The sequence below is a fragment of the Hipposideros armiger genome, unplaced genomic scaffold, assembly GCF_001890085.2.
Source record: "Hipposideros armiger isolate ML-2016 unplaced genomic scaffold, ASM189008v1 scaffold_75, whole genome shotgun sequence".
Lineage (NCBI taxonomy): Eukaryota > Metazoa > Chordata > Mammalia > Chiroptera > Hipposideridae > Hipposideros > Hipposideros armiger.
Window position 1 is genome coordinate 1,942,704 of NW_017731425.1, and position 18,141 is coordinate 1,960,844.

General features: G+C 36.0%; 1 protein-coding gene across 10 annotated transcripts in view; it reads right to left on the reverse strand.

Moving 5' to 3' along the window:
- The window catches only part of MTMR3 (myotubularin related protein 3), a 137,956-nt gene that overhangs the window by 39,641 nt on the left and 80,174 nt on the right, over nucleotides 1-18,141 (reverse strand). For 6 of the 10 annotated variants that reach the window (XM_019643101.1, XM_019643098.1, XM_019643093.1 and 3 more), the window contains 4 exons: nucleotides 14,180-14,264; nucleotides 5,621-5,710; nucleotides 5,092-5,208; nucleotides 1,042-1,074 (listed from right to left, as the gene is read on the reverse strand). In XM_019643101.1, the coding sequence (XP_019498646.1) occupies nucleotides 1,042-1,074; nucleotides 5,092-5,208; nucleotides 5,621-5,710; nucleotides 14,180-14,182 (243 nt within the window). In that variant the 5' untranslated portion in view covers nucleotides 14,183-14,264. The remainder of the gene's footprint in view (nucleotides 1-1,041; nucleotides 1,075-5,091; nucleotides 5,209-5,620; nucleotides 5,711-14,179; nucleotides 14,265-18,141) is intronic. The other 4 variants (XM_019643102.1, XM_019643100.1, XM_019643099.1 and 1 more) reach the window with 1 other exon arrangement.

Consider the following 18,141-nt stretch of genomic DNA (forward strand, 5'->3'; position numbering starts at 1 on the left):
CAAAAGGCCAGAAGTTACATCATGACACCAACACTGTAAGATCATCATTCCAAAAAAGCAAGAGCAGCAGTTAAAGAATTTAACAGACATGCACAGTTACTGTGTCATTCTTGGGTTTGGGTTTGGGATTGGAGGGAGGGAGGAAGGGAGGGAGGGAGTGTGTGTGTGTGTGTGTGTGTGTGTGTGTGTGTGTGTTTGGGATTGGAGGGGGTGTGTGTGTGTGTGTGCGCGCGCATGTGCGTGCATGCGTGTTGTTTTTAAGCACCAGAATTTAAAAATGGGATAATTTCTACCTTTTAAAAACAAATGTCCTTTTTAAAGCCTGAATGGGAAGTACTAATCTTATATACAGATTTGAACTAAAAATGGTAGTAACTGAGTAAAAATGAAGCAAGTAATGATTCTAAACCTAAAATCTGTGATACGCTGTGAAATATCTGGGCAGTACATCATATCTTTTAAAAACCAATCCAAAAAAGAAGACTGTCACAGGTTAAAAACACACTCTTCATTGCTCATCTTTGATATTTACAAGCTACTCTTCCAGCACTGGTTTCGATGCCCCTGTTGGTATATGAATGCTAAGTCAAAGTGCACTCAGTGTTAATTAACCTCTTACTGATGCTTGGGGAACTGCACTACCGTTAGACAATGGACAAATGTGAAAAAATTGTTAAGAATAGTGTGATAGCTGCTACACTTTCAGTTTTTTCCTAAGCATTAACAGACCAGCCTAGAAACAGGAGTTTTAATGTCCTTTTAAATACTAACGTTGATTTGACAAATGATTCCTAGTTGAAATTCAGTTTATATTTTTTGAAGGTCACAATTCCATCTGCTTATGATAAGCTGTGGGGCTTTATCCTCACCCCACAAATTGTTCTCATTTCAGAGTACCACTAGAACTTTGTCTAGTAAGAGGGAAGGGACTCATGCAGAGAGGACACATTTTGCTGATTTGCAAGGTACACATCTGACATTCAAAATCAATTTGTTCCAAGCACATGTGCAAAAACCGCCTAGGTTTCTCATGCTACTTACTGGGATTTCAGAAGCAGTAGATTGAGAGGCGGTCTATTGAATTACAAAACAAAAATTGTTTTAAGCTTTCATGAATTCCACTTGAACACTTGTTTATAAATTAGCTGAGCATCAAAGAAATATACCTGTATATACTCGTATGTTAAAATATAGTTTGGGCAAAGCACAGAATGAGAGCGATTCATTACGTTAAATGTTACTAATCAACTCTACTACACAGTTCTGTAACCTAGAAATTGGAAACTTGATATCCAGTGAATGTGTGTGGATTAAAGTAATATTTATGGTATCTAAGTCTACAGACACATTTCAGTCAATGTGCTGTGAAATTAAGAGAATGTGATGAATAGTAACCAGACTTACAGTGTTCAGCACTATGCAATGTACAAAGATTGAATTGTAATGTTGTATACCTGAAACACATGTAATCTTGTATACCAATTTTACAATTAAAAAAAATTTTAAAGAGAATATATAATAACAGGTAGCTATTTAAAACCTGACAGTAAGTTATTTTCTAAAGTGCTAAATGTATTGATTTAAAGGCATACAAAAAGATGCAAATTGTGGCATGCCACAATATATACTGGAACATTTGGGCTTTGATGGTTGAAATATGTTTTATTTAGATTTAATAACTTTAAAAGGGGTTTCTTGATCTCACATATTGTACTGAAATACTTACCTGCTGAGGGAGGAGAGGGCGAGAGAGACCAACTCTCTGGTCTCCATCCAAGACCTAGTGCAGGAGGAGCCACTGTTTCCTGGAGTAACCAGTCTTTAGGAACCGCAGCACTAACTGAGATGCGATTAATTATAATATTTGTATGGAGAAGTCCTAGTCTCTCTCAATCTGAAATATTTCAAGTTAGGGTGATGCCAAAATACTTCTGCATAATCATTTTTCTGTGCAAAGCCATTATCTTGGGCTTTTTAAGTGACATGCAGGCTCTATTCCTTAGAAGGTTACAATGCTAACTGAGAAAACACTTTTAGGTGAGGAAATGGATCAAAAGTAAGAATAGTGGTAAGTTTTTTTAAGCATTATCTCTCAATCACAAAGGGGGACTAACAATTCCAGTAAACAACCTATTAGACAGCTACTGTTAGAGGTGATGATGACACAGGGCCTATTCACAAAGATATGTTGTCTTACAATGAACTTTAAATCTAAAAGGAGTTTTAAAATGGTCTAATACCCATTTCAAACCCATATTAACTTCAATTCACTCAGTATTTACTGACTATCATAGCACCAGGAGACACGCTGGATTCTGAAGATACAAGGATGAATATAACCAAAAAATTACGTATCTGGTAAATGTTGTAAAGGTGTGTTCAAGATACAAAAGAAGCAGAGGATTATGATAAACTGCCAGGGAGGGAACTGGGACTGAGAAAGGACAAAAGAAGTTTCACCTAAATTAGGTTATGACAGATGAAGAGAAGTTCCCTGGGCAGAAAAGAAGCAAGAGAACTCAGAAGTGTGAGATATGGCTGAATAGTGCAAGGAGGGTAGTTTTATTAACACCAAGGGGAGAAGAGAGAAAAGAGGGAAACAGACAGAAAAGCTGGCAGAAACCAAGGATCACACACCACTTAGCCTAACACCATGCAAAGTAATTTCATCTTAAAAGTAGTAAAGAAATACTGAAGGGCTTTAGGCTGGTGAATGACATGATCAGATCCAAGTTTTCTCTCCAATGCAGACTGTTCCCAAATAGATTTAAAAATAGTCCCTAAAATACTTCACCATAAACCAATAAGCTGAGAAATAGGGGTCTGTACAGAAAAATGCAATGATATAAAACTATATCATCCCCACATGCAATTTAAGTACAATTTCATTGATTCCGGCCACTTAAATACAATTTAAACACAAAATTAAATAGGGCAATTCTACTAATTACAGCAGTCCCCCCCATTTATCCATGGGGGATATGTTCCAAGACCCCCAGCGGATGCCTGAAATCGTAGATAGTACCGAACCCTATATATACTATGATTTTTCCCATACATACAGTAGTACCCCTCCCTTACTGATGATGGTTTTACTTTCTGCGATTTCAGTTAACCACAGTCAACAGTGGTCCGAAAATATTAAATGGAAAATTCCTGAAATAAACAATTCATAAGTTTTAAATCACATGCTGTTCTGAGTAGCATAACAAAATCTCACACCGTCCTGCTCTGCCCCACCTGGAATGTGAATCATTCCTTTGTCCAGCAGCATATCCACGCTGTATACACTATCTGCCCACTAGTCACTTAGTAGCCCTCTTGGTTATTAGACTGACCATGACAGTATCATAGTACATATGGCCTCAAAGCCATTCACATAACTTTTATTACAGCATATTGTTTATTATTATTGTTAATCTCTTACTGTGCCTAATTTATAAGTTAAACTTTATCACAGGTATGCACAGGTATGTATGTATAGAAAAAAACAGTATATACAGGGTTCGGTGAAAGCCGCCATTTCAGGCATCCATTCACTGGAAGCCTCATCTCATATCCCCTGCAAACAGGGGGGTCTACTATACATACCTTTTCACTTAAAAGAAGCACTTTATGGCTTCTCTTTGGCATGTCTGAATTGCCAGCATCACTATTCTTGCACTTTGGGGCCATCAGGGGTGTGATTTCATCCCACTACTCAGAACAGTGAAAAACATAAAACTTATGAATTGTTTATTTCTGGAATTTTCCATTTGATATTTTTGGACCACAACTGATCACAGCTAACTGAAATTGCAGAAAGCAAAACTGTAGATACAGGGGGACTATAGTATTACTGTCATTACTTTCACTGTAGCTGGTGAGACTTTCTGGTTGCTGGGATTTCATAGACATTTCTGTCTGGTCCCCTCCTATCACGACCACCCAATTCCAAATGGACCCTTCTGAACAGTGCTTTATGGAATGAAAGCGCATCACGCCTCGTTCCTTGATGAATCCAATGTGTATTTTTAGCTGATGGACAGAAAACTAATAGCTATGATCGTAGCCCAAATCTAGAAGCCAGTGGAAGTCAGGCCACAATGGCTCCTGGATGTATATACTTAACTACAAAGAATAATAATAAATACTAAATAAATAATAAAAGCTGACTATAAAGAAAATGGCAGCCATTTGAGTCTTTTGAGAAAAAAAGAATGTGATGAAAGAGTTGGGTAACTTTTGGACTGATGAATAAAATAAACTTAAGTGACAGATTTCAAAGAATCCCAAATGAACCCCAAAACACACAATCCGAATGAAAGTATAGTCCTGAGCTTTCATAAGATGTCATAACACACTTCTCTATGCTAGAGCCAAAGTGCAGCAAAGCTTGACAATGCTGGCAAGTAGTGAAGGGAGAAGGCATTCATTTGGTGGAAGTAACATGAAATCTTGTGCCTTTGTGGTGAAGGCACATTAACTGAAAACTATTAATAATGGCAGTGCGCTGGAATAACCAGTTCACTGAGAGTATCCTCCTAACTGAAAAGGGTAAACGCACTTCTGAGAATTGACAGCCTTCCTTTTTTCAGTAGTACATAGTCCATTATGCAAATAAAAAAAACCAAAACATTGTACTTAACATCTATATGTATACTTATACCACTAAGGAGCCATTTGAGTAACTTCATCCTATAATGCGTCTGCACTGAGCTCAACACACATCTCATCATTTGACATTAAGGTCCAGGAAGTTATCTCAACTGAGGCAGTAGTAACTACTAAAGGTTGAGGAATAAAGGTCTATATATATAGCCTCTGCACACTTATAAAGCTTAATGATACAGCATTACCTAATGCAAACCATTCAGTGTTGCTAAACAATGGACACCTCAGATGACAACTACATGTATCATTTTAAGTCAAGCATAAGAATCACTTGCTAACCTTGTGTCCCCTGACTGCTAAATCAAGTGAGAGAAAAGCAGAGCACACAGTGTTTTCACACCCAATCCTGTATAACATTCCTGAGAACATTAACAAGTTTTTTAACTTCCTTTCTCCATCTATTGTACTTTAGTGGGAAAACAAATGGTAATCACTTACGTTAACAAGAGACTCCTTGAACTTGATGTGAAGTCTGTAATTAGAAAGGGCAATGATGGCATCCTCAGCACGGCCCACATACTCTGTGCTTTCTCCATGAAGTTCAAGGAAAGGAACCTTCAAAATGGAAGAAGAAACCATTAGAGTTCTGAAGCAGTAAAGCAAATTCTTCAAACACAGGTTAGGTGAATAAATGACAAATCCTCTGACACTAAAACTTAAAACATAATATGTAAGTGGGTAAAGACCTAAAGCTGATGGGTTTATACTTACATAATTTGAATACACCTAATTATTCAAATTCTAGACTACTGAAGGAATGATACAGAGATGATCATCTCAAACAGTAAATTCTCAGGAAATAAGTCTTTCTAAAAGGAGAGATGTTTTCTAGATTGCACTTCTATTTATATGCATGGTTTAGGAAAAGGTATATATTATATAGTATATTACTTCAAACCATTAGCTCTGTTACATTATTACTGGGATGCTAAGTACTATTTTACAATCAAAAGTGGCCTGTAATTACCTGAAGGTTCTCATCCTCCCGGATCAGCTGCTTCCTTGGAAAGATCTGATTGGCCTGGATGCACTCAAGGCTATGCCGAGTCTCTTCATCCTGAAAAACCCCAAAACCTTTAAACAATTTCAAAGCTCCTAGTAATCCATATTTGGTTTTCCTGCCATGTTTAATATTGTAATCCCAATGAGAGTCCAGTGACCAAGGTGAACAGGCAGAAAACTCAAGAAAAAAATATTCATCTCCAAGTCTTCCATCTAATATACTAGGCACCTCTAGTCAGAGAGCACAATGATGTCAAAAAAAAAAAAAAGATTAAGGACTATTAAGTTGTTAGTACATTACTTGTAAGAGAAATTAAGATACAGTGGTTTTGTTTTCTCTTTAATTTGTAACCTTAAATTCTTGTTTTTGAAAGATACATTCTGAATTATTTAAGAATAAAATGATGTGATGTCTGGATTTTGCTTCAAAATAATTGGAGAGAGGAAGGTAAGGGGAAAGTGAGTGGGGCGTAAATGAAACAGGGTTGTCCATGGGGGATAACTGATGAAACTGGGTAAGTAGGGTTCACTATACCATTGCGTCTACTTTGGTTATATGTGAAATTTCCATAATAGAAAGTTTTTTTTTTTTAATGTAAGCTTAACTGAATTTCTCAAAATAAAAACATGTGTGAACCACTATCCCTAGTACAATATGTCTTATAGTACAAAATAGATTTATTTCTATTAAAGCAATCTCAAAAGCAGCAGCAATAAATTTTAATCTAAATGGCACTTGAATTGAACTAATCATAACTTGTATAAAAAAGCAGTCTTTTACATTATGACTTCTTATGGTATAGGAAGACAGGAGAGAAAAGCAATATATTGGAAAGTACAAGTGTAAATTATGTTGGAATCTGTTTACATAGCAAACTTTCTAAGAGCAAAAGCCATATCATGCTCAACTCACAGAACTAAGAATTATAACCACTAGTGGACATTTCTGCATATGCTACTTATCACAATTCTAAGAATTCTTTACATCTCCTCAAAGAGAGAAAAAAATTCCTACCTATAAATAACACTTAAGGTTTTACCCAAGAGCAGTCTTAATCATAAAATCATAATACCTCTACTACTGTAGTTCTGAAAGTGAAGGCTACAAATTCTGAGACCCTTTCAGGGGCTCTATGAGGTCAAAGCCACCTTCACAATAATACTAAGACATTTTTTGTTTTTTTTGCACTATATTGACATTTGTATTAACAACACAAAAAGAATTGGTGGGTAAAACTGCTGGCACTTTAGTACAATCAAGGGAGTGGCACCAATTTCACTTAGAATGTCCTTGATAGAACAAGGAAAAAAATGATAAATTTTATTAAATCTTGACCCTTAACTGAAGTCTTTTTTTTTTTTTTAAGATTTTTATTGGGGAATTGGGGACAGGCACAGCGTTGGGGAATCGGGGAAGGGGAACAGACAAGTTGCTGCACTTTTGTTCTTCAGTCTAGTTGTTGAGGACGTCGCTTCATTGGCCCATGTTGGTATTATCATTGCGCTCTTCCTGGGTGAGGTAGATCGGTCACCGGCCATTGGATGGCCGCTCATGGCGGCTAACAGCAGCTCACGAAAGCGCACACCAGGTACCGGCCAGCCCCACTGCAGCCTATGCCGTCACCGGCGACTCACAGCAGCCCAGCTCCAGGTCAAGCTGTTGTTCACCATCTTAGCTGTAGAGGGCGCAGTGTCACTGGCCCTCATGTGGGATCCGAACCTGGGCCCTGATGCTCAGACCTGGCGTCCCAAGCCAACTCCTAACCAATGCGCCACTCGGCCGGCCCAATGAAGTCTTTTTTATATCAGAGATATACATGAAACACTTCTGCTGCATACTAATTATGATTGTCTCAAGGTAAAGCACTTGTGCAACTGTTTTAGCTACAAGCTGCACTAATCACTTATTTCATTAATACCATTAAAAATTGTTTATTTTTCAATTACAGTTGACATACAATGTTATTAGTTTCAGATATACAATATAGTGATTAGCCATTTATATAACTTACGAAGTTATCACCCTGATAAGTCTAGTGCTCATATGACAGCATATATAGTTATTACAATATTACTGACTATATTCCCAATGCTGTACTTTAAGTCCTTGTGACTCTTTTTATACTTGGTAATTTGTACTTCTTAATCTGTTTAGGCACAACTTTTAATTGAAAAAACAACTGAAAGATAAACTACAGTAATTCAGATGTAAGCATTTGGCAGATCTTTTCTGCAAATGACATTATTAGTTGCCAATGATAAAGCTTTTATTGGAAAATTAGAATTTTGGAAAACCTGTCATCTGCCACCATGTACTTAAGCTTCCTAATACTTAAGATTTTTGAGATGAGATCAGTGGTGATACTAAAATGTGATTTTTGGAAGAAATTAATAGTGAAATATGTCTATATTTGGAAGATCTACATTACTCGATGAGCCATTATTTTCAAAATGACTAATGCATGACATTACAAAACCATGCATGGATATAAGATCCATTTAAAGTGCAAGACAGACCAACAGTTTTAATATAATAGAATATAAAAAGTTCACTGATATGGTTTCAGGTTCCACATTACAACTAACCTTTAAAGAACTATTACATGTCATGTTTTAGTATTGTATACAGAAAAATATACACAAGTATCTGGAAAAAATTATTAAAATACACTTCCCTTTTCTAACTTATCTGTTTGAGGTTGGATTTACTATTTCATATATTTCAAACAACATATTGTAACAAATTGAATGCAGAAGTGGACATGAGACTCTAGCTATCATCTATTAAGCCAAACATTAAAGAAATCTGTAAAAATGTAAAATGATGCCACTTTACACTCAGTATTTTTGGGTGAGGAAATAGTTACTTTTATCAAAAATGTTATTTTTGTTAACATTTAACTGGTTTATTTTTAAATGAACTTACGAACATTTTAAAGATTTTTCAGTTTTAATTTCTAATGTAGTAAACATATCGCTTCTCAGCCTTTTGGCTAAGATCAAGTGTAGTATCTAATGTAGTAAATATAGACAAACATACCCCACATAAACAAAAGCTCTTTTGGGTCCTCAATAAGTTAAGACTATAGAAGGAGGTCCTCAGACCAAAGAGTTTGAGTACCGCTGTTTTACTATTACTCAAATATTAAATACCGATTCAAGCTGTATCATTTGAAGTCAGGCTTTCTCTAAAACCATTCTCTTACTGCTAATCTATGACAGGAAGAACCACACAGTGATTGAATAAGAATCACTCAGCCATCTACCACCCATAAAACCAGCATCTTTTCCTAGCTAACTGGGCTCATTCCTTCCCCTGCAAAGGGCCATTTTATATTGAGGTACAAGCGTTCTAAGGGCATTTTTTAAAGTCTGATATTTAAAATGTAGAAAGAAATTAGTGGCTTCAAATAAAATTGTAACAATTTTATAAATGGTTCATGAAATGCTACAAAAATTACAAAACTTTATTCATTAGAGACTTTTGTTGTTTGAAAACAAACAGTATGTTAATAAAGTCACTTCCCTAGAACTGCTAAGTATTCACCATGATTGTCAACAAATTAGCTGATAATCAAATAATTTCAAAAGCAAAAGTATAAAGATCTATTCAGTCTTTCATACCAAAAAAAAAAAAGGTTAATGAAGTTGGTGTATTTTAGAGATATGACTTGGCTTTAAACCTCGAAAAATATAATTACCTAGGGTGTAAAAGGTTTGTAAAATTTTGTAAAACGGCTCAATTCCTATAAACATCAAATAATTTGTTAGAAGAAGGGTTTTATGTCAACTTGTTCCATTTTATCCCTATTAAACAACAACAAAAAAACTTTCACAGCCAAAATCTTTTCTGAAAGGAAGGGTTTATTGAGCCACATGCTAGCCAGAAAAGGACCAGGTCTTAGGGCATGAAGTTTAAACCACCAGCAGCGGCACTAGGTAAAGAAGGCAACATGCCCACCATCCAGGAATTGACTGGTGTTTTAAATACATTGTTTTGGGAAAGAAAGATGTAAGTTTGTTTTGAAAGAATTTACATTGGCTACAGATAAGGGGGGGTGGGGATGAGGGTGGGAAAAGGTGAAGCAGGGCAGTTCTATGATAGGTGTACTGTCTGTAAGGAAGAAATATTTACTCCTTTTGATTGGTTACAGCCAACAGCCCTGAAAGTTCAAGCAGGATGCTATGGCATCTGGTGGTCCGCCAATAGACACCTGGAAGCTGCTTCAAAGCTCCACCTTACCGTATTTCCCCATGTATAAGACGCACACTTTTTCAAAAACCTTGGGGTCTAAAAACTAGGTGCATCTTATACAGTGGTTGTAGATATTTTTACTTGCATTTCCCACTGAGGACAAGGCAATATATGAAGACAGTGATTCGTCATCAGACACAGATGAGGACAAGCTAATGGTTGGGAGTTTTGAAGTGATGAGGATTGTATGAATTTTATGATGAATAAAACTTGAGTTCAATAACTTTATGTAATACATTTTTTTTCAAATTTCGGGCCCCAAAATTAAGGGACGTCTTATACATGGGAGCGTCTTATACATGGGGAAATACGGTACATTCAAGAATATGAACAGTCTTGTTAGTTGGCCCACAGCTATTATTAAATGGATAATTATCTCTCTCACTCTGAGTCTGCTGTAATTTAATTTAGAACATCTCAGAATTTTTCTGTTGTCATCCCTTTCCACTCATTTCCTGAGGTCAATGATTAGGTGAAGGAATAAGGGACACAGTCACTATTGAAAACAACTCATTTTTCTGTGTTAGCTTTGTTTCTAACCAATTCTATTTCCATTCTTAAGAGGTAGCTCTTGACTTCAAAAAAACACTGACTATTAACACTTAGAACTAAAGAGAAAACTATGAGGAATCTTCAATTTGGGAAGGTTTTTCTCATAAACCAATAGGGATCAGGTAGAAAATGCTAGAAAACATGAAAGAATGCTTTTAAAAATTATTACATAAGGTACACTGTAAATATGCCTCTCAGCATATTACCTTTTTAACTCACATAAATGTATAAGGCCTGAAGTTTTATTCTCTTCAGTATCATTTTACAGAAGTACCCATTATTTCTTTAAGTGACTCCTAGTTTTTTACTGCCCTTTAAATAGCACAGAATTGAAATAATATAACAGACTTAAAAAAAGAAAACTAGAGATGCTATATACCATTTCATTCTTGTTGGCACATTCACTTGAATGCTAATCCAGACCAATGTATATAACCAAAGTAGCTATTGAAAACTGAAAATGGAATGATTTTTAACATAAGAGAACTGAAAATTAGACCAGCAATACAAGAGCATGAAATAATTTTTCAATGTCAAATAAAATAAATGCTCTTTTTAAAGATTGCCTCAGTTCACGTCACCTGTAAGGCTTCAAACCTGATTTTTCTCCCTTATACATAAAAATGCATTTAATTCCCAAGGATTTAATTAACATTAGGACAAATTACTCATTGACTTTCTAGAAGAATGGTGTTTAAAAAAAACCATTACTTGGCTAAACATAAGTTCAATTAACTGCTTAATTTATTACAGTTTCCAAATTTCATAGGTAAAAAAGGAGGCCAAACTTGAGATGGTTGATAGATTAAGGAGTTGGAAGGAGACAAAGGGAAGTAATAAAATGACAAGTGCTGGCCTGAGAAGAGGCTTGGAAACAAATTTGTCCTAGGCTATAAACAGTAATTTGTTAGTACTAGAAAGAATATATTCCATATGGAGGATTTCCTGGTATTGCTGAGAAACACCAGGCATTGTGGAATCTGGCACTTTTTAGTTTCCACCAGCTCCATGTGGTCAGTGGGGTCACCTACAAAAATCTTGTAAAGGGATCAGTCAACACAGTCCCAGGCTAGTTTCTGCTATTGGCTAAACTATGCAGATAAGAGAGATAAGTCTAGGGCCAGCTGAGTGGCTCAGTTGGTTAAGAGCACAAGCTCTGAGCAACAGGGTCACCAATTCGATTCCCACATGGGCCAGTGAGCTACGTCCAAGCTGAGCTGCCTCTGAGCAGGATGACTCAGCTGGTGAGAGCATGTGCTCCTAACAACAAGGTTGCTGGTTCAACTTCCGCATGAGATGGTGGGCTATACCCACCCACAACTAAGATTGAACATGGCACCTTGAGCTGCCTGTGGGCGGTCGGGATGGCGACTAGACTTGGAGCTGAGCTAGCTGTGCCCTCCAAAACTATAATTGAAGGACAACAACTTGGCCGTTCCCCTTCCCCAATTTCCCAATAAAATCTTTAAAAAAAAAAGAGGTAAGTTTATACCTCCGAGAGGAAGTCAACATTAGAGATATATATATTTTAAAAACATGGGGAACAGAGACTGCTGATAAGTCAAAATGCCTATTAACTCAAATATAGCATCCCAAGATTAAAAACAAACAAAAAAACCAACTCTACGCCTAAGAATGAAATCTGTGTAGGAACGAACATTTACCAAAATGCAAAAGTGGAATTATCAGTCCCATTATTAATTCCAGTCACTATTCTTAAGACTGTTACTTGAAGGCCATCAAAAATACAATTTCCCTTGTTATTAATATAATGCTTGAGATTTGCTTCAAAATAATCCAAAGAGGTGAGGATAAAGGAGTCAAAAGAAAACAAGTATGGCCATGAACTGATGATTACTGCTGCTGACTGATACATATATGCTCATACATATGAGCTCATTATACTAGTCTCCCTTTGTAGAGCTTTAGATTTTCCATAATATGACATGAAAACATATTTTTCTAATGCTTAATCTCCCAAAAAAGACAGACTTCAGTCTCATTTAAGAAACATCAGGGATGTAAGAGAAAGGATGTTATTCAAATTAATACAGAGGTATACATTTCAAAAAAGGGTGGTGGGGGGGGAACGGGATTCAGTGCTCCTGAAATCTCTATACAAAAAAATAAGGATTAAGGACATACAACCTAAATGCTAAAACAATAGAATTTATTAATTAGCATTAATTAAATCAATAGTTCAACAACTTGCAAAATGTTATATATAGTAAAATAAACATTAGGAACCAATGAATCAACATGCATAAATGTTTAATTCATTTAGAAATTAGAAAAATAGAAACTTGGTTTTCTAAACTAATTAGTTCTAATTAGTTTTAACTCCAACTACACAAAACATACATATAGACATTGGACTAGTTAAAAATGAATACAACCATGGGTTTTGGTGGTAGAACTGTAAATAAGTTTTTGTAAAAACCTGTTATAAAGCTGGTTTATGGAAAAAAAAAACAAAAAAAACCTTTTCTAAAGATACATGGTCATACTGCTCCCCAACTACTGCACAAAAAAACCTTTCCAGAGCCCACCAAGAAGGCTGCCCACAGGGCACCAGAGACCTCAGCAGCGCTAGGATGAGGAGCACACTGTTGCTGTCTATGTGGTATACAATGAAGGATGACCTCAGTACGGAACAGGGCTGCTTTCAGGAGCTCATCATTTGCTATTCATTACCATTGGCATACATACCATATAAATATTAGGTATACATTTTTCAATTCATTAGAAACTCTGTGGGAAAGGCCATAAAACAAAATATAGTCTAGAGAAATAACATTAAAAGTTCATCAGTGTTTGGGTCTAGGATACAAAGTTGTTATGCCCATAAACAAAGAAAAAATTGGCCCAGCTTGAGATGAAAGCAGTTACCTTTCTCCTCCTTTTAAGATGACGTTTCTGCACAACTAGTTTTTCTGTTTTAGTTTGTTTTTAATTTTGAAAAGCATTTTCCACCCATGTCCCTAATGAAGCTTGAAATTAACATGGCCTTTTCAATTCCTTCTTTGTGCAGCAGCATGAAACAGAGTTTGCATCTAGGAAACATCACAAGGTAGAAGCAGGGCAATATTACAGAGGACCATTCTTTTTTAAGCCTTAAAGTGCTATTTACATATTCTTAGGATTGACAGAAATATGGCTGGCTCATTGTTCCATCTTCTCTGCCTAGACTGGGCCTGGGCCCTAAAAGGCCCACAAGTCACTAAAATGTCCTCGATGTGCTCTTTTTAGTCAAAGATGTAGGCAGGGTTGTGCAGAGCTGCCTTCACTTTCTTTGGGATAAAAATACTGCCTTAAATAGAACGGGGAATATAGGAAATTGCTCCTAACCAGAAAGGTAAATTCATAAAGACTATGTGTATGACCATATCATAATTCTCCTACACACAGCACACACACACATACACACTTCCTAGAAAATAAAAAACCTGGAATCCAAGAATCATGGGTTTTAATCTTGACTCCATTTACTATCTGACTGAAAAGAGACAGTATCTAACTCACAGAATTAAAGTTAATAAAATAAAACAGCTCTGATACACTAGACTACTCCATTACTACTAAACAATTAAAGAAAGGAGACAAGAAAAGAGTTATGGGAAAAGTAAAATGATTTCTTACAAGAACAAAAATGGGTAACTATGGACACTGTAAGGATAGAGTTCAATTCCAATTTTCTTGTTATTTGCTTGTACTTACCATGACAGGAGGCCCAGATTAGGAGGAGAGATCCCCGTCCCTTCCTCAGTGTCTGCCAAAGCTTTTCTTTCCTTTATGCCTGGATCTTAAAAAAAAAAAAAAGAAAAAAAGAAAAAAAAAAAAGGGACAAAATTGGCAACTTCCCCCCTACTTGGCCATACTCTAATTAAAGGAACTGCATATACACAGACCCAAAAACCTGACCAGAGTCAGCCAAGAAAAAGTTTACTACCCAGCCAATTTACACTAGTCAAATCCAAAATCCATATGCCTTTGCAAAACTCCTCTCAGTTCAAACCTATCTGGGAAAAATGGAACAAAGGCTCATGTTCCTAATGTCGATAGTAATACGAAACATGTTATACACCTTGGATGAAAGTAATAAAGCAATAATAATTGAAACCAACCTGCAAGCACAAAAACAATATTCTTGTAATATTACAGGATGTTTTATCTGTAAATTCCAAATGGATTTTCCCCACCTATGGGAATCAAACTGGCTTAGTAAGCAAAATATGAAAAAATTGCCCCATTGTCTCAATATCTATGCTCATCTGAAAATTCACATAAACTGTGCTAATAATACCTTTACCAGGTTTTTAAAAACAACAAAGGAGGTGTGGGAATAATACCCAACTACAAGTGCAAAGACAGGCTACTAAGAGCATGATCATCTTTAAGAAGCTGCTTTAAAAAAAAAAAAAAGAATTCCATGCAAAGCCAGCATTTCTGGTTTGCTAAACTTTCATGAACACAGGAGATTTGGGGGACTCTGGGATTCAACATTCAAAGTAAACTCTTTCAGAGCAGTGTAAGTGAGGGAATAGAGAACATCAAAGCAACCAGGGCCCAGAACATGTGGAGCCTTGTGCAACTGCCAGCAGAGGAGTGGCATGAAACGACTTACTATAAAGAATGGCTCTGGCTGTTGGGTGGAAATAAGACTAGACTGTTGGGGGAGGAGGTGTGTCAGGAGCACATGAGGAAGCAGAAAGACCAGTTAGAAGGCAATTAATCACTACGAAGTAGTCGTGATGGAAATGGTAGGATATTGCTGGATTCTGGATATATTTTGAAATTACCACCCATAGGATTTGAGCTAATTAGATAAGAGAAAAAGAGAGAAGTCAAACTTGTTGGCCTCAGCAAGTGGAAGAAAGGATTCCCATTTACTGATGAGGGAAGACCATTAAAAAGAAATGGATTCCCCACTCTATGCAAAGGTACAGGAGGGGGAACAGGGAATCAGAGATTCCACTTCAGACACGTTAAGATGGCTATTAGATATTCAACTGAAGATAAACCACCCTGGAAATGAGAATGGAAGCTAGCGATATTAACGTGAATGTCAAAGACGTAAGTGTGTGGATGGCATTAAAGCTAGTTAACTGGGAGCAAGTACAGAAGACCAAGGACAGTAGTTTGGGATACTCCATTGTTTAGAGGCTGGAAGTTTGAGAAAGAACTAAGTGATTCAGTAACAAACCAGAGTTATCATTCTTACCATTCTTCAAACCTAAAACAAACCTTTGTGATTTGACCCAGCTCAAGAATACCAATTAGCATAAAATTATCTCCTTTATTATTTCAATAAATATTTATTCAATACCTATGTATTCTAGGCACTATTCTAGATTTAAGGGAACAAAAAGTCATGGAACTTAATTTTACTAAGAAACACCTACTGGGTGAATCTAAAAAAAAAGAAGAAACTGTCCTAATGTTTTGCAAAAGGTACGTGTTTTAGAATTGTGTTTCTAATGACAGTATCATACACATTCGAACTGCTATATCTTAAAACAACTTAAACAGAAGTGAATTTAATGTTTTGCAAAACAGAGAACTCAAAATGCAATTCCAGTGATGAAGATATTAATGTCAACAATGTAGGCTGAATGTGGAGAACTTGAAACACTCATACATTGTTGGTGGGAATGTAAAATGGTACAACTGCTGTGGAAAAGTTTGCCAATTCCTTAAAAATTACGGAGTCACCATATGAGCTATCAATTCCACTCCAGGGTATACACCCAAAAATACTGAAAACATTATGTCCATGCAAATGTTCACAGCAGCATCATTCATAATAGCCAAAAAGTAGAAACAACCCAAATGTTCAAACCCAGTGTCCGTCAACCAATGACTGAATAAACAAAATGTGGCATATCCACATAATGGAATATTATTCAGCAGTAAAATGGGCTAAAATACTGATGCATGATACAACATGGATGAACCATGAAAACATTACACTAAGTGAAGGAAGCCTGGCACAAAAGATAATAATATATTGTACAATTCCATTTATATGAAATGTCCAGGATAGGTAAATCTACAGAGATGGAAAGTAGATTAGTGGTTGTCAGTGGTTAGACTGAGAAAGAAATAGGGAGTAACTATTCATGGGTAGAGGGTATCTTTGCAGAGTGACGAAAATGTTCTGGAATTACATAATGGTGGTGTTTAGCGCATTATACACATACTAAAAACTCCTGAAATGCATACTTTAAAAGGGTGAGTTTTATGTGATGTGAATTATAGCTCAGTAAAAAAATCTAGGTAAAGAGTATGAATATAATCAAATTCTTCATGAAATACTAAAGCTAATCTTACTGCAAAAAGATATGGGACCAATCCAGCAGCCATGAACATTCTAATCATCCAGACTATGTTCTCTAAAGACCCGCCTCAAAAGGAGCCATGGCTCCTGAGAAATAGCCAATTCCTGGTCTGGAACAGGTAATATGTAAGTTGATTCTGGAACATATTATTAAATTGGAAAGCAAGGAAAGTATCAAAGACTACAAAGAGTATGTCAAAAGGCTTGGAAGCCAACCTGAACACACCCACTGGCCAAAACCTGAATAATCTAAACAAAAATAATAAGTGCAATGGATTGAGTTTCAATACACTTATATATGAGTTCATAATGATTCTCTTTCATTGGTCACCACTGGAGGATGCTAGATAACCAACCTCTTATTTTTGTAAACTGGTAAAAATAAGAGAAAAGAATTAGTATTTATCCTGCTTTTCCTATACAAACTGAACATTTGTACAATCAAGTAGTTGATGAAGGAGTATACCATCTAATACATGAAAAAGGAAAGACAGAAACAGGTATCACCATTTTACAACTGCTAATGAAATACAGGATGCAAACAATGATTTAGGCTATGGAAAACTACAGGAAAGTAACCCAAATTCTTTAAACAAACGGCAACACAAGAGAGAGATGAAAGAGAGATGGAGAGAGATTTAAACCTATAGATTTAAAAGAGACTTAAGTGACATGTCAACCAACTGTAGTATATAGATCTTATCTGCATCCTGATTGAAAATATAAAAATAAGTTGAGACATTTAGGGAAATCTGACCACATACTAAAATATTCGATGATATTAAGAAACTATTATTAATTATCTGTATAAACGACAATATTATTGTGGTTATGGGGGAGGGGAGGTTGGTCGTTATGTTTTTAAGTTTCTTTTAGATAAAGAATTGAAATACATACAGATGAAGTGATATATCACGGCCTAAGCAGAATGAGTAAGAGTATCTATGAAACTGAATGGGCCATGAGTTGATAATTTCTAAAGCCCAATGAGATAAGTAAATGGAAATTTATTAAACTATTTTCTCTATTTTTATACACTTGAAATTTTCACATAAGTTTTTCTTAACATAACAGGAATTCTTCTACCTCAAAACCCCCGGTTATTGAAGAACTAATTTAAAGAGTCAAAGTTTTGGCTGTCAGAAAACCAGTGATTTACACAGTTAACATATCAAGGTGCATTGTGTCTTTTAAGATTTTCTTTAGCAAAATTAAAAAACAAAAAAAACTAACCTTTCACAAGCATCACAGAGTTAGCTGTCCCAACTGAGATGTGCTCACCTGCAGTGACACTGAACTAGAAATCAAATTCCATTTACAAAGTAAATTCTTGATCAGCAGA